The sequence below is a fragment of the Mytilus galloprovincialis genome, chromosome 9 (genome assembly GCF_965363235.1).
Source record: "Mytilus galloprovincialis chromosome 9, xbMytGall1.hap1.1, whole genome shotgun sequence".
NCBI lineage: Eukaryota > Metazoa > Mollusca > Bivalvia > Mytilida > Mytilidae > Mytilus > Mytilus galloprovincialis.
Window position 1 is genome coordinate 28,394,944 of NC_134846.1, and position 23,982 is coordinate 28,418,925.

The window sequence follows — 23,982 nt, forward strand, 5'->3', positions numbered from 1 at the left end:
TTATCATGTTTATTGTGATATATATCAAAGTTTACAGGAACCTTTGTAATTTTTTCAATGGTTACAACGGTTCTCAAGATATAGTGCGGACACGATCTTTACCATAGGACATGGGGTTGTCAACTGAAACCAAAGTTTTTGACCTTGACCTTTGACCTAGGAAGTTGTACATAAATTTTTTCAATGGTTAACCGGTTAATCGGTCGAACGACCGAATACCGAATACCAAAAACGCTAAACTCCTTCAGGGGTGTGGAAATGCTATGCCCGACTCGCCCGACTTGTACATTTGAACAACCGGACAACTAATTATTTTTGTCTTGGTTGCCCGTGGACAAGTAAAAAAATATACAAGACAGTTCAAATCCAACAAAAACATAAAATTAATTTCAAAACGTATAAAGATGTTTAATTTATGTAAAAGAAACCAATGTGCAGCCACTAAAAACATCAATGTTCATGAAGATAAATATTACATGATACTGGAAATAGATCAATTTCCAAAATAAATAAAAATAAATGTGCGAACCCGAGTCGCTTAACATTGCATTGGCTTTGTCCATTGACCCGGGATCGTCGATTTAGTTCTATCCATTATTTACTGGATGTGTCATTTCTTTAAATTTTGTATCGAGATTCAAATTGACAAATACTTAATAAAAAGCTGGGCAAGTAAGCCAAAAAGAATCATGAGTCGAGTAGAAAACCTTAAATGCAAAGGGAGGACACGAAGTATTAAAAAAAAAACGGCAGCGAGAATTTCAGACATTGTGGATATCAGATTGCCCCTGGCTATCTATGGAAATTCGGAAAATAAATTAAGTTTTTATCTTATTTATAGATAGATGAAAGGTCAACATTATTTGTTGTCAAACTGGTAAATAGAAGGGACGCTTTAATTGCACATTAAGACAATAATAAATAATCAGGAAAAAACAAGTGTGTCAGTTGAGAGAAACACCACAAAATCAATAGTTTATCTATTATTTAGTTTACATTTCTTCAATCACTGTCCTCAAAGGAGTAGGTCCGGTAAGAACCGATTTTGGCCTCAAATTTCAGGTTCATCTGACGAAAGATTTTGACCACTTTTTAAACACTTAAGTGTCTATTTTATTTGATTCCATTAGTTGATGTGAAAGATTTTAACTGATTGTGTCATTTAAAACGATCCGATTCAAGCTCAAATATGAAAAATCTACCAAATATGCAAAAAAATGTCACTTTTCAGATGGTTTTTGTCAAAAATGAAAGTGGCCGCATCTTTGTTCATCCCCAACCTTTATATATGTTATGTATTATCATAAAATACAACTTACATTTTAATATTAAGGATGAACACGAATGTGGCCACTTTCGTTTTACACGAAAACCGTCTAAAATTTAACTAAAATGCTAGAATTGTGAAGATTTCAGTGATTTAGCATGACTTAATGGTGCTAGTACCAGATATATGTGCATTGTATTGTCAAAAACAGCCCATATTTATGTAAAAGAAGCATTCTGCTGTTCAATTAATAAATAAAAGTTTACATTTTAACAATTTTGTAAAACTGCTATATTTTGGGCCAAAAAGGGGTCTTACCGGACCTACTCCTTTAGTATATTATGTACCTCCTGGCTACAATTTTTATTCCAAAACTGCTGCAAAATTGTCCTTTACATGTCATTTCATTGGTTGGTTTGCTGTTAGGTTTCTGTCCCATTGATGTTAACCATGCTAAGAAATCCTCGCTAAAAATTCCGGTCGACCCCCTACGGCAGTCATTAGTAGCTAAAGATTTGATTTCTTTCAAGAAATTAATGTATGACCTTCATGTACGTGTCGCTTAGAACACGGCCATATACCAAATGGTCAAAATTAATCATCCATGTAATTTGCTCTATGGGGTGTTTGCAGAATTTCACCAGCGGCAATTTCTTGGCATGCCCATTTCCTACTTTCCTAATTTTTACACATATTAACAAATGGATTTCATTTGTTTGTGATGCACAATAGTGCTAAGTAAGAATCATATATTAGCTAGCAAGAAATACTTCAATATTTATTGGGATCATCAGGGCAAGTAAAAAAAATTCCGGACAAGTAAAATTTTTAGTTTTACTTGCCCAGGGACAAGTGCTCACAACAAATATTTCCACACCCCTGTCCTTATCTTCTATTTCTATCAAGTAAAAATGCATATGCAGGTGCTTGAAGGTATGAAATCATTGGGGTTTTTTTTAACGAAAAAGAAAGATATGCAGTTTAAACAGTTTAACACACACACAAAATCTTGCGTATGTCGATAAAAAATCTCCAGTTATGGGACCCAAACTCTAGCGGAAAATTTCCAAATCTCCAGTTGTGGCTTGACAACTCTGTCACATGTCTGAACTAGTCACAAAGTTCCTCTTTGGCCAATAAGTCAAAACCGGAACGATCAAATTAGCCCAAAAATTCCTCCTCATGTGGGTACTTTTTATACGACCGCAAAATTTGAAAAATTTTTCGTCGTATATTGCTATCACGTTGGCGTCGGCGTCGTCGTCGGCGTCGTCGTCGTCCGAATACTTTTAGTTTTCGCACTCTAACTTTAGTAAAAGTGAATGGAAATCTATGAAATTTTAACACAAGGTTTATGACCACAAAAGGAAGGTTGGTATTGATTTTGGGAGTTTTGGTCCCAACATTTTAGGAATTAGGGGCCAAAAAGGGCCCAAATAAGCATTTTCTTGGTTTTCGCACTATAACTTTAGTTTAAGTTAATAGAAATCTATGAAATTTTGACACAAGGTTTATGACCACAAAAGAACGGTTGGGATTGATTTTGGGAGTTTAGGTTTCAACAGTTTAGGAATTAGGGGCCAAAAAAGGGCCCAAATAAGCATTATTCTTGGTTTTCGCACAATAACTTTAGTTTGAGTAAATAGAAATCAATGAAATTTAAACACAATGTTAATGACTACAAAAGGAAGGTTGGTATTGATTTTGGGAGTTAAGGTCCCAACAGTTTAGGAATTGGGCCAAAAAGGGACCCAAATAAGCATTTTTCTTGGTTTTCGCACCATAACGTTAGTATAAGTAAATAGAAATCTTTGAAATTTAAACACAAGGTTTATGACCATAAAAGGAAGGTTGGTATTGATTTTGGGAGTTTTGGTCCCAACAGAATAAGGGGCCCAAAGGGTCCAAAATTAAACTTTGTTTGATTTCATCAAAATTGAATAATTGGGGTTCTTTGATATGCCGAATCTAACTGTCATGACTGTGTATGTAGATTCTTAACTTTTGGTCCCGTTTTCAAATTGGTCTACATTAAGGTCCAAAGGGTCCAAAATTAAACTTAGTTTGATTTTGACAAAAAATGAATCAGTTAGGTTCTTTGATATGCTGAATCTAAAAATGTACTTAGATTCTTGATTATTGGCCCAGTTTTCAAGTTGGTCCAAATCGGGGTCCAAAATTAAACTTTGTTTGATTTCATCAAAAATTTAATAAATGGGGTTCTTTGATATACCAAATCTAACTGTGTATGTAGATTCTTCATTTTTGGTCCTGTTTTCAAATTGGTCTACACTAAAGTCCAAAGGGTCCAAAATTAAACTTAGTCTGATTTCAACAAAAATTGAAATCTTGGGGTTCTTTGATATGCTGAATCCAAAAATGTACTTAAATTTTTTATTATGGGCCCAGTTTTCAAGTTGGTCCAAATCAGGATCTAAAATTATTATATTAAGTATTGTGCAATAGCAAGTCTTTTCAATTGCACAGTATTGCGCAATGGCAAGAAATATCTAATTGCACAATATTGTGAAATAGCAAATTTTTTTTTAATTAGAGTTATCTTTCTTTGTCCAGAAAAGTAAGCAAGAAATATCTAATTGCAAAATATTGTGCAATAGCAAGATTTTTTTTTAATTGGAGTTATCTTTCTTTGTCCAGAATCAACTTAAATCTTTGTTATATACAATATACAATGTATATTCACTTTTTACTACCAACTGATAAATTAAAATAATCTTTACCATTCAGTGATAACAAGCAGTTTTTTTACATCTTAATATTTTATGATGTATTTAAATGAGTAGTTATTGTTGCAAACTCCATTAGAAATTTTAATTGAGATTAGTTTTGGAATAAGGGAAAGGGGGATGTGATTAAAAAAATTGGGATCAATTTTTCTCATTTGAAATTTCATAAATAAAAAAGAAAATTTCTTCAAACATTTTTTTGAGAGGAATCATATTCAACAGCATAGTGAATTGCTCTAAGAGAAAACAAAAATTTTAAGTTCATTAGAACACATTCATTCTGTGTCAGAAACCTATGCTGTGTCAACTATTTAATCACAATCCAAATTTAGAGCTGAATCCAGCTTGAATGTTGTGTCCATACTTGCCCCAACCGTTCAGGGTTCAACCTCTGCGGTCGTATAAAGCTACGCCCTGCGGAGCATCTGGTTTTTTATTGTTTTATACAATAAACAATGTATATTCACTTTTACTACCAACCAATCTTTACCATTCAGTGATAACAAGCAGTTTATTTTACATTTTAATATTTTATGATGTATTTAAAAGAGTAGTTATTGTTGCAAACTCCATTAGAAATTTGAATTGATATCAGTTTTGGAAAAAGGGGAACGGGGATGTGAAAAAAGGGGGGGGGTTAAATTTTTTTCATTTCAGATTTCATAAATAAAAAGAAAATTTCTTCAAACATTTTTTTGAGAGGATTAATATTCAACAGCATAGTGAATTTCTCAAAGGCAAAAAAAAACTTTTAAGTTCATTAGACCACATTCATTCTGTGTCAGAAACCTATGCTGTGTCAACTATTTAATTTTAGATTTAAATAAGTTTGAAGAAGAAATCTTTAATTGATTTGTAAAATCTTGACATTTGTTTTGTGTAAAAAAACCCATGTAATGTCAAAAATTTGATCACAATCCAAATTCAGAGCTGTATCACGCTTGAATGTTTTGTCCATACTTGCCCCAACTGTTGAGGGTTCGACCTCTGCGGTCGTATAAAGCTGCGCCCTGCAGAGCACCTGGTTAAAATATCAATTTCAGATTAATGTATAACAATAAATTATAACTTATTCCATTATTAAGGTTACATTCTGACCGAATTAACTAGTTGTTCTGTTCCGCCAGAAATTTTCAACTAGCTACATTGTTCCGGTACTTTTAAACTAGCTACTTTTTTCTGGAACTTCTCGACTGCACTTGGAATAAAACAACTAATTGGAAAGTTCCATCTGAACAAAATAACTAGATGAAAAGTTCCGCCAGAACAAAGTAACTGACGGAACATAGTGGCTGTTACATATAGAGGGATAATCCTTCTTTAGAGGGATAAAATTATTCCGCTATAAAGGGGTATTTTTGTTTACACTGGATTTAAAGCAAATTAGGGCATAATGGCATTTTCTAGTTATATTGGCTATAATCTCTAGCATTATATGCATCAACATTACATATGCACTTTACTAAAAATTGGGATGACCAGTTTTCTGCTAAAGTGACAAAACTTGCAATCTATTGTATACCTTTATGAACACCTGATCAACAACAAAAGGAATACATGAAGTTGACCTTTAAATTTCATGTTAAAAAATTAGAATAGAAATTCTGTTCAGTGAGGCATAAGTGAGTGGAATTTACCTGATCATCACAGCTTTCTATCATGGTGAACAATAGATTCTATATTTAGTTAGATAAGCAGCAAACTGGGCATGTGTATATTAAATTAAGTATATCAATTGGTGCATCAACTGTTGCAGGTTACAGGTTGGGGGGGCCACTTGCTATATAATTAGTGGTAGGGATGAGCCGCTGGAATAGGTCACTTTTTCATGCTCTATGATATATGAAAAGGGTGAGAAATTCAGATGAAATATATCAATAGGTTGATATTATCACTTGCTTGATTATATCATAAGTATCTGAAACTAATCAGATGTCCGTATTTATTCTTGATGCGGTTAAACCACAGTCGTAAATGCATCAGTTACGTGTCAAACCTTTTAAACTCTATTTATTCTGATGTTGTATTTCCACTGATGCCAGTGATAGATGCAATTAATCCTACTATTTTGACATTTGCACCTAATTATCATTCAAGGGTTTGTATACATAAAACATGATAACAAATATTTGAAGAAATTCCATTGTGACAGCGTCCTTTACGAGGGAACGGCAATGAAACTTTTTATCAGTTTTTAATTAATATTTAAACATGTTAAAGTCAGTGAAGGTCTTACACTCTGGGGTGATATTACATTTATCTGACCATAGATGTAATACCATCTATGATCTGACCAAACGTCTTTTATATGTATTGTATTTTGGATATATCTTCATAATGAAAGATGAAAAATGGGCAATAAGAAAACAGTGTTCAAGATATGACGAATTTATTGGAAAAGAAGGTGATTTTATTGCGACTATTTGCTTCTTAACAAGAACGTGATGACGAGTGGTGAAAATATTGAAATATATCTATAGGTCTGTTTTTTTGATAATTAATATATAACAAGGTATATATTTTTGATTAACAAAATATATGAAAAGGGTGGGGTACTTGACGTCTCAGCTGCTCACCCCTACCAAAAAAAGTTTGAAGTGGCCCCCCCGAGTTACTGCCATTATAAGTAGAAAATGCCAACCTGTTTCTGTGTCTTTTGTTCTCTTGTGGAGAGTTACATGTATCTCATTGGCAATCATATTACGTCTGCTTTTAAAAAAAAAATTAATCTATAAAATATACATTTTTGTATACTGGTATGGGTCATAGCTCATGGGGCAAAAACATGAAAAAGTTGATTTAAAAGACGGTGGACAAAAATGTCTTTTTTGTTTCATGGAAAAAGCAAATTTTAAGGCGCTGGCCAACATGACTAAGATTACCAACAAAAAATAGCATTCAGAAATATTTTTTTTTTACTTTTGAGACTAATTGCTGACATATTATTGGTACAAGATCCTGATTGCATACGAAAATTTTAAGAAGTTTTTTTTTAATTTTTACTGGCAAAATTTATTCAGAGATAGACAGGCAGTCAGGCCTTAAAAGGTTTGATTTGCTAGCAATCTTTGAAGTGAATTTACCTAAAGGATTAGGATGTAGATTTAAACATTTACAAAAATAAATGTACTTGATTAAAAGACAGGAAGGACAATTTTTCCTAAATCTGTTTTTCTGTTTTGCTTTAATTTCAAAAGTGGTATATTCACATAAATTTTCTATAAATAGCATGCATTTACTAATTTCTATCAACTCCTAGTTTTCTACTGAAGTACGTTTTTCATATTGCTTTGTTTTTGTTTTTTTTTTGGGGGGGGGGGGGGGGGGGTCATGGAAGGGGCAACTGCATTGATGATTAGGCAATTTGCGAAGCTCTCCGTCATGTCAGTCTTGGATGGCTGTATTCCTTGCATTAGGGGTTAAGTATACTGGCTTTAAGAGCATATTCAGTTCTTCATTGGTTACATTAACTAATACATGTAATGTCATGTCTCAATTAATAATTGTGAATATAATAAAACAAATACATCTTGGAATATTGATATATAAACCCCAACATATTCAAGAGGATGTTATTGAAAAATCCAATTTGAGTCTTGTGAAAGGGACAACGAATTGATGATGAACTAAACAAATTTGGTCAATATCATATAAAGTGATGGGTGGATTCCCCAGTATGGAACTTATTTTCTAGATCTGTTTTGTTCTATTAACATGCTTTTGGATATATTTTCAGGAATAGTTCTTGATCTTAGGATAAAGAAAGATGTCATCACAGACAACAGTCCTGTTCTAACAGAACTTTGTATAATACTAGAGGATATCTTTACAAGGGGATGTAGAGGTAACCATTCAGTTTTTTGTGTCGCCATGACGGAGTCAAAAAGTGAGACATAGGTATGCTGTTTCCGGCATCAGAGGAGGCTTCAACAATGTATTAGTTTGTGATTAGGTCTAGTTTATGGTGAACCACAAGTGGAAGATCAATGATATTTGGTATGCAGTTGTATAATCATTGCCATATATCTCATTTCCATGGAGATAATTTGGCTCCTCCCCCTTAGTCATGGTCTATTGACTTTGAAATTTTTGCTTATTTTACACGTAATAGTTCGTGATTAGGTCAGTTTATTGAGAACCACAAGTGGAAGATCAATGATATTTGGTATGCAGTTGTATAAGCATTGTCACATCTCATTTCCATGGAGAATATTTGGCCTAGCCTCTCAGTCACAGTCTAATGACTGAAACTAATCTTATTGGCATTTGCATGTATTGTTTCCATGGAGATTACAATGTATATAGCCCCACTCCCTCTTCTTGGTTCATTGACTTTGAAACTTTTACATACCGTTTTTGGTCATGTATAGTCTACACTTTTAACCTTAAATATATGTAGTTTGCACAAGGGGTATGGATTATACACAACAATAGACGGTTTTGGATTTTAAATTTAAATATAGTGTTTTTTTTGTATATTGGTGACATTTGTTATATTTACTCCATTTATTCTTATTCTTTTATTCTTTTTAACTTTTTTCTTCAAAATTGATTATTCAAAGTAGAGGTGTTACATCCTGCATGAGTAATCAAGAGGGATAATTAGGGATTAAGTATGGGTGTGTAGCAAATACATAATGATGTCAACTTTTGACAGGTGTTAAATATAATAATCCTAGGCACAAAAACAACATGATCAATGAAAAGGTCCCTTTCAATTGATTTTTACTGTGATCTAGTCTTTTATAATATTTTTTTTTTATAACTTTTTTTCTCGATTTTTTAAAGAGGATGGAAAGGGGATGCCGACTATACATAACTGCGTACTATACACGGCCGAATACGGTAGTTTACAAGTTAATGTTTGTATTTAGGTTTGGGACGACTTATAATAAGTCAATGGTATTTGGTATGCAGTTGTATTAGCATTGGTACATCTCATTTACATGGAGATTGTTTAGCCATGTAACTCAGTCATGGTTCAATGACTTTGAATATTCACATAACTTGTGTTAGATGTTAGAGTATTGCTATTTTGATTTCAACATTTGCATAATCAAAATTACAAAAAGGCAAGACATATATCTGTGATAACAGTTTATATGTACAAAGAGCAGTAAAATATTGTTGATTCATGTGAATCTAATATGTTTGGTATGCCAATGCTATAATAGTTAAAACATTTACCCTATTATTTTTATCTCTGGTATACAAAGCATTGATGTAAGGGTACTCACAATTATTGAAACATTAGATTAAATCCAACTACAACAAAATAATCATGTTCCACCAATAATCAACCAAACATGTCCAACAGATTTCGTGTAAAGCTGTCACAGTATGAGAAACGCACGACCTAGTACATAGCCAAGATGTAAGTAAACAGAATCAACAGGATGTTGGATCATGAGAATAGTACATTAAGTTATGTTTTTATTTTAGAAAAAATAAAAATCAATGTTAGAACCAAAAAAAAACAATATTTTAAGATCTTACTACAGTGTTAAATTGATAACCTTATAGAATGTGTTTATTTTCAGGATCAACATGATCAATGAGTTTACATACATATTGTTTCTAAATTTAAAGGCTCTATAAAAAACATCACAAGTAAAAATTTGGATGTTATATCCAAATTTAAAAAATTTCATGTAAGAATTATTCAGGGTAACATTTGTACAGCCACATTTTCATCCAAATACATGTATTTGTATCTATGGAAGTATTAAACAAATATATGGGTTTCTATACATCATAGGTTAAATCTGAGTATCCATTTGATTATTTCTTGCAATTTCAGACACATCATGGTTTAACAAAACAAATTACAGATATTGGACATGGATTGAAAAGATTTCACAAAGTGGAAGGTAAGAAAAAGAAACAATCTTCTTAAAACTGGGTTGCTGTCAATTCTTAAAACTGGGTTGCTGTCACAACGATCTAAACAGGTCAGTATTGGAAAAAACATTTTTTATAATTTTACTTAAGACTGTAGGGTACACATTTTCCCGGATTTTCCAGATATACACATAGGTTAACTGCAAGCTTAAATATTCAAAGAAATGCAAATTTTTCTATAGGCATGTGATGTATGCTAATTTTGGCCAAATCACAAAATTAAATATCCAGGAAACATTGCAATTGGTATCCACATAAATAAATGAATCTACAGCATGTACAGATCCAATGAATTATTAGAAAATAACCAAGATAATATACAATTACTGTCTTTTTATGAGGTAAATATGTGGTTTTATTGACTTTTAAAAAACTGATATTCACTAAGCCAATGGCCGAATTGAATATCAGTTTTTTAAAAGTCAATTGAACCACATATTTACTAAAACATAAGACAGTAATTGCTTTATTCCATATACCGAGAAAAATGTATGTAATGGAAATTATTCACCAAAACCAATTGTACATCAAATGTTTTTTTTACCAAAATTATACACATAAAAGCAGAGACGTTTTGCGCGGTGAAATTAATATACTTTTTCTGCAGGTGAATATGCTTATTTATTCAAAATCCCATTCATATAGAAAAACTTTCTTATCAATATGGATTAACTTTTTTTACTGTAATTTTTTTTAATTTCAACTCATTTATGACATTTAAATATTTATGAAACATGACCTAGGGATCAAGGATAGAATCATAAATTATTTAGCTTGTGCATATGTCTTATTAAAGAATGACCATGATTTGAATAACTTATCTTTCTAACTGAATATACCAGAACTTGAATAGTTACTCATATATACCATGCTGAAAATATTTTTTATATTGATATCATTATAAAATATTGTATAAATGTAAATATGTATTTTAGGTATCAGCCAGCATTTCACATGGTAATAGATACAGTAAAAGATTGTAAAAAGGTAACAAGATCTCAGTTGTTTTTAAATTCACTGTCATGCTAGTATAAAGAACAAACTTTTACTACTTACAATGAAACAAATGTCAATGGTGTATGTGATTTTAAAGCAAAATTATTTGTGAATAAATGCTTCATTCATAGACGAAAAATTTAATTTAAAGAAAGGAATTGTGGATACTTTATCATAATTATGTATAAAGAAAAAAATAAACCTTGTCCAAGGGAGACGACTGTTTTCATGTATAAATATGAGTTTGACTGTTCCTCTGGTATCTTTCATCCCTCTTTCTTTCTCTCTCCCTTAATAAAAATGTACACAAAGAAAGCTATCAATGTATAGCATTTTAGTCTGATCCATACTAGAAACAGGTAGATGCTGGATTATTAAACTTTACAAATAACCAAAGGTTTGGTCTTCAAAAATCCACAAAAAACTGATACACAAAATTGATCTTATAAAAACATATTTTTTAACACAAATTATTCATAAGAGAATTTATTCATGCACTGCAAATTCAGAAATTATTGTGAGGTTTTATCAATGCGAAAAACGCAATGATTTAAACTCGCATTTAGAAATGATGTATATGAATTAAACAGGCTTTTTTTTCAAAATCGTAAAAATTAAAGTCGCATTTAAGTCTAACAAGACAAAATCGCAATAATAAATGCATGCAGTAATTTCTGAATTTACAGTATATGTAAACATTAAAGGTAACTTGGATGTACTTTTAAATACAGTATTATTGTGATGAATATAAGAAAAGAGAAGGAATTGTGGGATGATTGCTAATAAGTCAACAAATGATGTGGATGTAAGCAACTATATCATATGTCACTTTACAGCCTTCAACAATGAGCAAAATTTATACAATGTAATTATCTTTAAAAGGCTAAATCGTATTACTCACTGTAGAATCTCCTGTACTACTTTTTATTATACAGTGACATATGATTTATTACTGACTGTTGTAGGCTTTTGTATATATATATATGTGTAGCTTAAAAAGATAGGGTAAAGATGGTTCATGATTTAAAGACTCAATATTTTTTTAATCTTCTTGTTTATTTGCTGTAATAGTTGCTATATGTAGTATTAGACTGAAATAAATTTATTTTCCAGACATGTACAGACTCTGGACGTGGCAGACTATTTATCAGGTCAGCTTTATCAAAGAAAGTATTGGCAGTTCCAGTGCAACAGATTGTTAAAGACCAACAGCTAATACAAGTAAACATATTTTACTTCTTGAACATATTGTAAATTAGATGTGTAAAAAATATGCTGGTATTCTGCAAGTGGCAATTTTATAAGGAGCTAACTTTGCTATATTTATTGGTAAACTATAAGTTTCTTAAATCCAAACTATTATAAGACTTCATTCTGGTTTTTGTTTCTCAAATAAAAGTTGTTCAAATTTTACATCCAAACATGCAGGTTACTTTACCAGATTTTTACATAATGTACATACACCTGTCCTTAGTCAGGAACCTGATGTTCAGTGGTTGTTGTTTGTTGATGTGGTTCATAAATATTTCTTGTTCCTTTTTTATGCCCCACCTACGATAGTAGAGGGGCATTATGTTTTCTGGTCTGTGCGTCCGTTCGTCCATCCGTCCGTTCATCAGTCCGTTCGTTCGTTCGTTCGTTCGTCCGTCTGTCCCGCTTCAGGTTAAAGTTTTTGGTCAAGGTAGTTTTTGATGAAGTTGAAGTCCAATCAACTTGAAACTTAGTTCACATGTTCCTTATGATATGATCTTTCTAATTTTAAAGCCAAATTAAACTTTTGACCCCAATTTCACGGTCCACTGAACATAGAAAATGAAAGTGCATGTTTCAGGTTAAAGTTTTTGGTCAAGGTAGTTTTTGATGAAGTTGAAGTCGAATCAACTTGAAACTTAGTACACATGTTCCCTATGATATTATCTTTCTAATTTTAATGCCTAATTATATTTTTTATCCAATTTCACGGTCCATTGAACATGGAAAATGATAGTGGGAGTGGGGCATCTGTGTACTTTGGACACATTCTTGTTTGATATATAGGTTAGACCGTTGGTTTTCCCGTTTGAATGGTTTTACACTAGTGATTTTTTTGGAGCACTTTAAAGCTTGCTGTTCAATGCTCTATTTGAAGATCGTACTTTGACCTATAATGGTTTACTTTTACAAATAATGACTTCGATGGAGATTTGTCTCCTTGGCACTCATACCACATCTTCTTATATCTATATAGCCTGTTTCAGTCATACAGATTTATGAATCTGAGGGTTCATTACCTGCAATGATAATTCTATGATTAATTATCTTTTTGAAAGAAAGTCAAACTGTATTACAATACAAATAAATTTAATCAAAGATTGTTACAAAGCAAATAATTTAATCAAAAGTTTATTTCAATGCGAACAATAACCTACAGATGAATCTTTTAAGTTACCAAAAAAGGGGGAGAATCGCTTTGACACCTTTAACACCCATTTCATTTCAAGAGCCCAAAATAACTACCCCAAAAAAACAGGATGCCTAAATATGCTAAGAGTTCTAGTCTATTGTAAGCAAAACCAAACTAGGCACTTGTATGTACATTTGATGAGTGTTAATTATTTAAGGAAAAATACTGTTTTTTTTAAGGAAGTAATATATAGAGAATATCATATGGCTTTTTCAATATCGCATCCGTATCAACCCGAGACACCAATATAATCCCAAGAGCTCTGCTCGAGGGATTATATTGGTTGAGGGTTTATATGGTGTGTGATATTGAAAAAGCCATATCATATACACTTTATTATATACATATACCTCAAGTGGATGTTTTTTATGTAACATGACGTCATACAGATTATAGGTTTGACATGACGTCATACAGTTTAGGGATTTGAAAGCCTTTGCAACAGTGACTGCAATCGATGATGTGACGTCATACAGATGAAAGGTGTGATAAAGCTTTTGCAACCGTGCTGATATCGATATCATCACGGGTGGCTGATACAGCACGCTTGCCAATGATTGTATTACACATACAATTTAACTGTATTTACTACTAAATATATAATAAATTAAATTTAATCATTGGTATAATAACAAAGGTTATGGTCATATTCAGTAATTTCTCAGAGGAGTTGGAAAGTCAGAGATGAAAGAATATTTTGAATATTTTGAGGGAGCTATGCCCACTGGAACTGTAAATTGATTTGAAAAGACAAATATTGTAAGCCCTCTGAAGATAAAATTTTGTTTTTGTTTAATAATTTTTATTTTAAAGGATGACATTATCAATATCGTTGGTACATCATCAATATCTGGGGCAGGTTTGAAACACAGAGCCTATCAATTTTGTTGGGTTGGGGAGATTTATACCCTTGGAAATGGAAATAATTTTGAAATTCAACATTCAGCTTTCTCACTTCTGCATTTCTCAGTGGAGATTTTTTAATTATTATAGCAGATAAACTTATGATAGATAATAGATTTTTAATCATCACATATAGGAACAATTATTAATGAGATTTTTGATTTTTTTGCAGGAATTCTACTATTCATATAACACAGTAATAGGAGATGAAATATTGTCTGGTAAGTTTTGGGTACACTTTTTATTTAAATAAAATAAAAGAAATAAAATAATTCTGAAACTGATTTGTATGAATTTTTTTTTCAATTTGACTTTAAAGTATTAAAAGCTCATTTAATGTGGCATTATAAATTATCATTCTGAGGAACCACTATTGAGTTCACTAAAAAAAATCTTGTTTATTGCATTATATTTTTTTTGATTCAGTTGGATCTATGCGAACACTCCAGATTTGAAGAAGATGGTGCAAAATTCTAAGTTGAAGACATATCATGAAAATAATATGTGTTTCTATGATTTGCAGAAACTTTATAAACCATTTAAATCATTAACTGCAAACTTTGGGCAGTTCTTGTATAGTATTTTACTTATCTATAGCACTAAGCCCCAAATATATCCCATTTATGCTAGATTGACTGGACTTTTGTGATAAGGTGAGTTTATGGGGAAACACAGTGGTCGGTCAATGATATTTGGTATTCAGTTGTATAAGCTTCCATGGAGGTTATTGTCTATTGACTTTGGAAATTTAGCTTAGTTTGCCCCATCATGGTTCCTGACTTTGAAACTTTTACATAGTTTACAAGTTATGTGTGTTTTTAGTGTTATTTAAAGGAAACCACTTATAATAAATTAAGTCAATGCTATTTGGTACGCATTTGTATTAGCATTGGCACATCTCCATTAGCCATGTAGCTTCAGTCATGGTGTATTGACTTTGAATATTTGCATAACTTACACGTTAAAGTATTGCTATTTTAATTTCAACATTTGCATAATCAAAATTACATAATGTGAGACCTATCTCTGTTTATTAATTAGTGTGAAAAACAGGATAGTGTTAACCAAAAATTAAAAGTCACATTTTTAATTGAGATAGTATTTATATTTGTTGTATGCATTATTTCTTGAAATCTAAATAATAAATCTCACCTTTTTATCCATTGTACAACGATTACAATGATAAATCTCACCTTTTTATCTATTGTACAACGATTACAATGATAAATCCATGCAATAATTTTTGAGTTTACAGTAGTTTTTCTAGATCTGTTTCTTGGAGGAAATATAATAGAATACAATAATGAATTATATATTTGTAGAAATTCTGATATCCCTCTTACTGGAGCTTTCAGAGGTCACATTCCATTTAAAGATTCATGTAAGTTCTTCAACTATTTACAGAAAAACATGGGAGTGATTTTACTAAATCTCTTAATTAAGCTATACTTTAAAAACATGATTTAGCTAGAAAAATATGAAATAGTGAAAAAGTTAAAATTTCATATATATATTTAAGAATTGCAAGAAATTCACTTAGCTATGAGGAAAAGGATACACTGTCAAATTAATAATGCATTGTTTAGGTAGTAAATGAGAACAACATTTCCCAAAGCAAATGAATAACATATAAATTTTCAAAGCTTCACAGTATTCATGTTTGTTTATGATAAGCATATGTTGAGAATTATTTGATTTTTTTTTATATATTTTCCAGAATTCCAGTTTCTTGGACAAAACCTGGGAACTGCCTGTAAGTAGTTGGTTCATTCTTTCTCTTAATGTGAAAGAGACATTTTCTTAAGGTTTAAATATAAATTAATAACAATATTATGTAGGAAAATATGGGTTCATTTTTTGTCTATCCTTGAAGTGGTAAAAAAGTGAGATTTAAGTATGCTCTTTTCCGCAGAGATTATTTGGCTCTAATCCTCAGTCATGGTCTATTGATTTTGAAACATATGCATAGTTTACATGTTTCAAAAGTTTGTGATTCTCGAAATATTGAAAGATGTTAAAATAATAATTAAATTGAAGTTATCTTCCTTTGTATGTATTTATAGCTGAATAAATAACAAATATGGAAAAGAAAAATATCTGTAACTTAAAGTATTGCCTTTCATTGCTTAATACAATTCAATGTTTAATTTTAAGTTCCCTGCAAAATGAATGCAATTTTTATCATTTAGTGTTCATAAGCACCTAATATTATATGATAGGCAGTCAACTTTTATCTTTCACTTTAAATTATCTGCTAAAAGATCATGTCATCAGGATTGGTTACCCATTTTTAATGACATCACAATAGCTAAATCAGAGGAACACAAATAATGTTCACAAATTAAAAACTGATATCAAGCATGCCACATGCTGATTATAAAAAACATGTCAACTGTTCAAGCAGTATAAATATAAACTAAAAATTGAGAAATTGATTTTCAATAATTGTGCAATTATCAATAGACAAAAAATATCATTATTTCTGTATGTGCATTATAGATATCAGCAGTCACATGTTATGTTTTCATTATTTTTTTCACAGATTTATAAAAACTTTGAATTTGTACCATGTGGAGATCTTGGTTTGAATGTACAGTAAGTAGATTCTATTGTGAGATTGTTAAAAAGAAGATAAGATTGATGTATTAAATATTCCCCAACTTTAAGACGAGGCTATATTGCTTTCACCTTGTCTATCTGTCCTGTCAGCAAATCAAAACAATCTTTTAAGAAACAACTTAAAAGAATGAGTTCATTTTTGGTCAGAAGCATGAGAGACATTTTGGTAGGGTCACTTTTCTGATCTATCAGACAGCTATTTTCAGTTTTACTGTTTAAAAAAAAGTAATACATCTGAATGTTACATAAAATATTTGATGCATCAGTGTCTAAATTAAAAAAATATAATTGTACAGCATAGTATAGAAAAAAATCTGATGGAGAATGACAATACATGTAAGGGATAAAAACTACATATTACATATTTAAAAATAATGTATATTCTGACATTAATTTGATGTTATCTTATTTTTTATGCAAAAATTCTATGGGATAGGATTGGAGATAGGGAATAACATACTTAAACATGACAGATCCACTCTGCATGTATTTTTGATATCAAAAGTTGTTCCTTAAATTTCACTATGAAGGTGTAGCCTACTCCTATTTTACTCAGCAATACTAAAATCTTTGAAAAATATAAAAAATACAACTCTCTTTGAAAATCTGTAAAACATTATTTTATATTCTACATATTTAAAATGTAACTAATTTGAAAAAAGACGATAAAAAATCAAAGTGGCTGATAATGGATATGATTGAAAAAAAAGATTTCATCATACAGGCTATACAGCACTGAGGCTGGAACCCATCCATAAAAAAAACCTTGTAAATAGTGGTTATCCGTTAGGTTCTTGAGCTTGATTGAGAGTGAAGAGTTTTGAAATGAGTTTTAACTTAAATGATATGGGTCAAAATTACAGACTTTGTATGCAATACTTCTTTTCTTCCATTAGACAGGTTCAGGAATATTTCATTGTCAAGTCAATCAAACCTGGAAGTGTGGCAGAGGAAGATGTAAGTCTTTCATAATTCAAATAAATATCTGCTACATGTATATGCCTTACAATGAGGATTTATGTGAAAATGTCCTTATCTATTTGCCAAAGTATAGATACATGTATGTTTTAAAAGAAATAAATAAAAACTTAACCCCTTCATTGCATTGATGAATTTATGAAATAAATACAGGTCAATCAGCATGATCTGGGATAGATTATTTCAAAAAATGATAGGAAACTTAGTTTTGTTGCCAAAGTTTTATGCCTCACCCAATGTTGACCTAGTACATTGTATTATGCATATGATACTTTTTTGATTTTCTAATATAAAAGTTGCCTTATCATAATTTCTCCTTTTCATGTAAGTTAAAAGAATGGTTTACAAATAAATTGATTGTCCTTTAACATGGTTTTGTTGTTTTTTTTAAAAAACTAATTGTAAAATGTTTAACTGAAGTTTTTCTTTGTTTTGCAGGGAAAGATAGGACCAGGGGATGTTATTGATGAATTATATAGCTTTGCTCTTACTCCACTTAGTCTTCCAAATGTAATATATCATATCTTTTATAGTCATGAATTTCCATTACACTTGTTGAATCAGACGCTTGAACACATTTTATTCTGGATAAAACAAATTAAAAAAAAGTCTTCTTTGAGGATATGTTATACATAAAAATTACATTATATGGGTATCTGAGTCACTATTAAAGTTGTCCAAAATACTTGAAATTATAATCTTATTATGGACCCTTTTCCAAATTGTGTTTTCACTTACATTTCCAATGCCACAATGCATGTATTATGTAAGAGTAAGAGTTGATTGATCAATGAATACATTTACACGGATTACCTTATGTCAACTAGTATATCTCATTTCATAAAAACAAGAAGTTGAGATTGATGTAGTATAACCAAACTTTACGAGTATGTTATATTGTAATCACCATGTCTATCTGATATAATAGAAGGAACATTGTACTTCAGGTCAATAGCTCAAATGTCAAGTTCATAGTTTCTTAAAATAGACCAAATTTGTGCAGAAAAATTATTTCCAAATTTTACTTGATGTCTATTCTATTTCTGAAAATTACTTACTAGATAAAATTAGCTTGACATGGATGTTGAACATTACTAATATATTTGATATGTTTATAATTAAATTTACTGATATCACAAACAGTTTCACTTTTTTTCAGGTACATAAATTAATGGCAAAGCATAAAGGTCTACCAGTATATGTTGGTGTCATTAAGGTAAATCTGCAAAGTGACTAGTGGTTTAATATTTACTGTGAATTCTTTATTATTAATGGGGTATGAGATTCAGTTCAATATAAGAATATAACAACAATTTCAAGTATTCAACGAAATGCAAATTTCATATCAATGTGTAGACAAAATTTGTGAAAATAAAAATACAACCCACAAAAAAAGGTAAAATTTTTTACAATTTAACACAAATGAATTTATAATAAATTTGATGTTTTTTCAATTATTTTGGTCCTTCAAAATTTGTTCATAATGGTTGACTTGGGATGATTTCGTAGAAGAATTCAATTTTGAAAGGTAGTGCTGGTATTGTCTGATGAATTTGAATAATTTTTAGATAATTTTGTTTCAATGAAAATGCATCCTAGTAAATAGTTGATATATTTTAGCTTTATGACAGAGCGGGAAAGTGTTTTCCTCCTATTGTCCGCTTACTGGAAGAGATCAATATAAATCCCAGAATTTTACAGAAGGAGATAGTACCAGATGATAAGGATAACAACAATTCAGACAGGAAACCAGGACATGCTATTCTACCAGAGGAAGAGGATGCAGAGAGACCTGTTCATGCTCCTGATGGAAGGTAACAGATCAAAATTAAACATATCAATTTTGATTAATTTTTACCTGAATTGCCAAAGGCACAATCATTGTACAAGGAAATTTTTCATTAAAGTTTTCTTGGCATCAGTGAAAGGTAATGGTCAGTTGTGTTCCAGTATACATTTAACCTCAGTCAATTGTATGCATGGATGCAGGCCCCGTATTCACAAAACGATCGTAACGTTACAACTGTCGTAAGGTAAGGTCTACGATATCGTATGTTGTAATTTGTATTCTCGAAAGAAACCTACGATGCGATGTGTTGTAAATATTGTCATATACTTACGACTGCTCGAAGCCTGTCGTAACTCGTGATTGTGATCGTAAAAAATGGAGGCAGCGCAGATATGAGAGAAAACTAACGATTCATCAGACGAACTGTGGTATTTTTGGATAAATCTTACCCCTATGAAAGGCCGACTATTTCCTATCAATAGATGCAGATTTTCGGGGCATAATATAAAAATTATGAGTCTGTCTCTATAGTGGAAGTACAAAGAACAACTCGATATAAGCAAATATTGGTATGAAACATTATTAAACATCCAAGTAAATTTAATGGGGAGGTAGTTAATAACAATATAGAGGGTGCACAATGGCATAATATGATATTTAGAGAGTTTAGGATGGATTATAATTATCCGACTCCTATATTTAACTGTTATGTATACACAAAACATAAGTGAAATAAAGGAGAAATAATTAATTTTCGTGAAATAATTACTTGTGCCACAAATATAATAAAAAGAGTACAAGTAACAGGATAAATCAGATTTTTTCACAGTTGCTTATGTAATTCAAATTCCATAACCATAGAATCGTAGTATGCATATTCGGTGAAAGGCTCATTAGAGCTTATGTTTGTACTCTTTTTCAATATGCTGAATCCAAATAAAGTTCTACTTACTAATATGGGGTTAACTGTATAATTTGTTCCTCATATGATAAATGCATTCAGAATTAAGTGTGTAATGGATAAGGCGAAATAATATATAAATCCTAGATTCAATTTATGAATATTTATTTATTAGTGCAAGGTACGTGTGCGACTGTCCCAAGTCAGAAGTTTACTGTGCGTAAATGCTGTGTTTTTTTTTTAATTTATTCTACATTGGCTAGAGGTATAAGGGGAGGGTTGAGATCTCAGAAAACATGTATAACCCACCGTATGTTTGCGCCTGTCCCAAATAAGGACCCTCTGACTTATTCTAGTCTTGTATGATTTTTTTTTAGTACGTTTATATGCTTAGAAGTAAGCGTGACGTCAATATCCTCTGAACTTGTACATCCTTTTGTTTAGGGGTCAGTTGGGTGCGTGATTTTTCGCTGTGTAGAAGACCCACTTGTGGCCTTGGGCTGTTTTCTGCTCTTTGGTGGGTTGTTGTCTCTTTGAAATATTCCCCATTTCTATTTATCTTAAAAAATACGCACGAAATAATGAAATTAAAAATCAAAAGTTAACTACTTTTGCATACGTACCATTTCTGTACCAAAAATCTGTAGTACTGGAAATCTACTTTTAATATTCGGTACTATTTTGTTGCTTTGAAATTATTTTAATATTTAGGTACCTGTATTTTACAGTACTTGATTTGTACTTGAAAATTAAGTACTACATGTTTTTGGTTACTTCGTTACATTTTCAGCATTTTGAAAGTATGTCAATATCAAATCTCTTAAATTTATGATTTACAATCATGCAATATTGTGATCGCCTTTGGTATAATTTCTGTACCAAAATTTAAGTACAAATCAAGTACTGTAAAATACAGGTACGTAAGTAGTACAATAATTTGAAAGTAAAGAAATAGTACTAAATATTAAAAGTAAATTTCCAGTATTACAGATTTAAAGTGCAGAAATAGTACCTTTGCAAAAGTAGCAGTGTAAGCCACTTAATGTCTTTAGTCAATATTCAGTTCCATATCTCATACATATGTAAGACTCGGATCGACGACCACCGGGAACCTATGATCAAGGCCCGTTCCTCAATTGATGTTGTGCCATGATAACTGTACACTAAAACTAACGGGAAGTTTCCTCTTTTCGATTCTTATATGATTAGATCATTTGTTCCAACTTTTTTTCATTTTCTGTGTGAAGTGATCCTTTCGTATAAGGCTGTCTAAATATGCAAATATGTTTTTAATAATTTTATACATATGACAATGGCTTATGCATGGGAACAACACAAGAAAAATCATCCCGTCGGAAAGAATGAACTAAAACAAAAACGAACATAAATGACAGGAACCCTGACAGCAGATTGCACTTGGACAAACATATTTTGCATACACGAAACGCGTAGATCCACTCAATAGATACGTACGATTTCCCATTCGTTTCATATTCATATTCATATGAAAAAGGAGATATGGATATCCGTAAATGAGGCAGCAATTCAAAGACAAAGACAGCTATCTATACAATATATAGTGCATAATGGAATTGTATAGAGAGCAGTTACAGACGTGCACATTGCTGCATCACTCTTTTGTGATGGTTGCTTAGAGTGGTTTCACAAAAATGCGTCGGACTAAAACATGCTCCCAAAACAACATACAGGATTTGTAGAAACTGTCATAGTAAAATAAAAAGTTTAAAATTGTATGCAACATTGTAAACTTAAATAAAAATTTTCAAGTTTTATTTTAATACATATTATTAGTCCAAGCGTACATTGAATTGCATAAATGTAACTAACAATAACGCAATGTAACCGTATAGACACAAATATTATTGTTACATTCGTAATTAATCGGTTCCTTTACCAAGCTTTTTTATTCTTGCAATTAGCCTCCAATGTAACACTATTTTTTGTATTATAGTTACATTTCCATGTAACCATAGCCAGTGCCTTTTGTAAAAGGCTGCTGCTCATATAATTTTGAAGACAAACTGCTTTACCTGCTTAAAAGATTATAAAAAAAGTTTGATACAATCAATGAAAAGTTATGTTCACTATTATTACATTAAGGTACAATATTCGACAATCGATTAATTCGACAAGATTTTTCCTTCATGTTTTAATGCAATTCAATTAAAAAGAATGAATTGAATAGACATATTTTTAACGATCGATTTATTCAACAAATCTCTAATGATAGAAACGATCGAGAACGATTGAATAATGTTTGTCGATTCAATCAGGCAACTCAATTCATTAATGATGTAGACTCGATCGTAACGATTGATATGATCGATAACGATTGAACATTGTTTGTCGATTCAATCAACTCATTGCATATGTGTTATGACGGACACTCCATCGATACGTTTGATAACGATTAAACGTCATACATTGTATGTCGAATCGATTTTATTGTGTCAGACTAAGGTAAGGGTTAGACTAAGGGTGACAGTAAGACTGTAATAAATACGCCTTCTAGCGCCGTAGGCTGTGTCAATATGCCTTATCGCGCTGTAGGCTGTTTCAATACGCCGCCTAGCGCCTTATGCGTATTTTATTGTATAAGACTAAGGTTAGGGGTAGAGTTAGGACAAAAGTAAATCTGTATTGAGTATGCCCTCTTAGGCCGTAGGCTTTGTCAATATTTCGCCTAGCGCCGTCGCCTTATGTGTATGTTATTGTATAAGACTAAGGTTAGGGCTAGAGTAAGGGTAAAAGTAAATCTGTATTAATTATGCCCTCTTAGGCCGTAGGCTTTGTCAATATTTCGCCTAGCGCCGTAGGCTGTGTCAATATGCTGCCTAACGTGGTAGGCTATGTTATTGTGTCATACTAAGGCTAGGGCTAGAGTTGGGGGGTAATAAAAAGACTATTGCATATGTTATCTAGCTCCGTAGACTGTGTTGATGTGCCTTCTAGCGCCATAGGCTGTGTGTGTATGCCGCCTTGCGCCGTATGCTATGTAATTGTGTCATTGTCAGACCAAAGTAAGGTTTAGAATTAAGGCAACAGTAAGACTGTAATACAAATTCAATCTACCGCCGTAGACTGTGTTGATGTGCCTTCTAGCGCCATAGGCTGTGTGATAATGCCGCCTAGCGCCTTAGGCTATGCTATTGTATCTAACTGTGTTCAGGGTTAGAGGCTGAGCTATGGTAATAGTAAAACTAATAAATATGCCATCTTGCGCCATAGACTGTGTTGATGTGCCTTCTAGTGCCGTGGGCTATGTCTATATGTCGCCGAGCGGCACCGTAGGCTATTCTATTGTGTTAGACTTAGGTTTGGGTTAGATATAGTGTTCTAGTAAGACTGTAATAAATATGTCTTTAAGCACTGTAGGCTGTGTCAATATGCCACCTAGTGACGTAGGTTATTTCATTG

The 23,982-nt window shown here is 31.6% G+C and overlaps 1 protein-coding gene across 1 annotated transcript in view; it reads left to right on the forward strand.

The window, feature by feature from the left end:
- LOC143044746 (uncharacterized) overlaps positions 1-23,982 on the forward strand; it is a 44,125-nt gene that overhangs the window by 673 nt on the left and 19,470 nt on the right. Inside the window, exons 2-13 of the mRNA XM_076216873.1 lie at positions 7,751-7,858; positions 9,815-9,884; positions 10,851-10,902; positions 12,025-12,132; positions 14,430-14,478; positions 15,580-15,638; positions 15,975-16,010; positions 16,800-16,852; positions 17,773-17,833; positions 18,293-18,364; positions 19,014-19,070; positions 19,475-19,668. Coding sequence (XP_076072988.1) covers positions 7,751-7,858; positions 9,815-9,884; positions 10,851-10,902; positions 12,025-12,132; positions 14,430-14,478; positions 15,580-15,638; positions 15,975-16,010; positions 16,800-16,852; positions 17,773-17,833; positions 18,293-18,364; positions 19,014-19,070; positions 19,475-19,668 — 919 coding nt within the window. The remainder of the gene's footprint in view (positions 1-7,750; positions 7,859-9,814; positions 9,885-10,850; positions 10,903-12,024; positions 12,133-14,429; positions 14,479-15,579; positions 15,639-15,974; positions 16,011-16,799; positions 16,853-17,772; positions 17,834-18,292; positions 18,365-19,013; positions 19,071-19,474; positions 19,669-23,982) is intronic.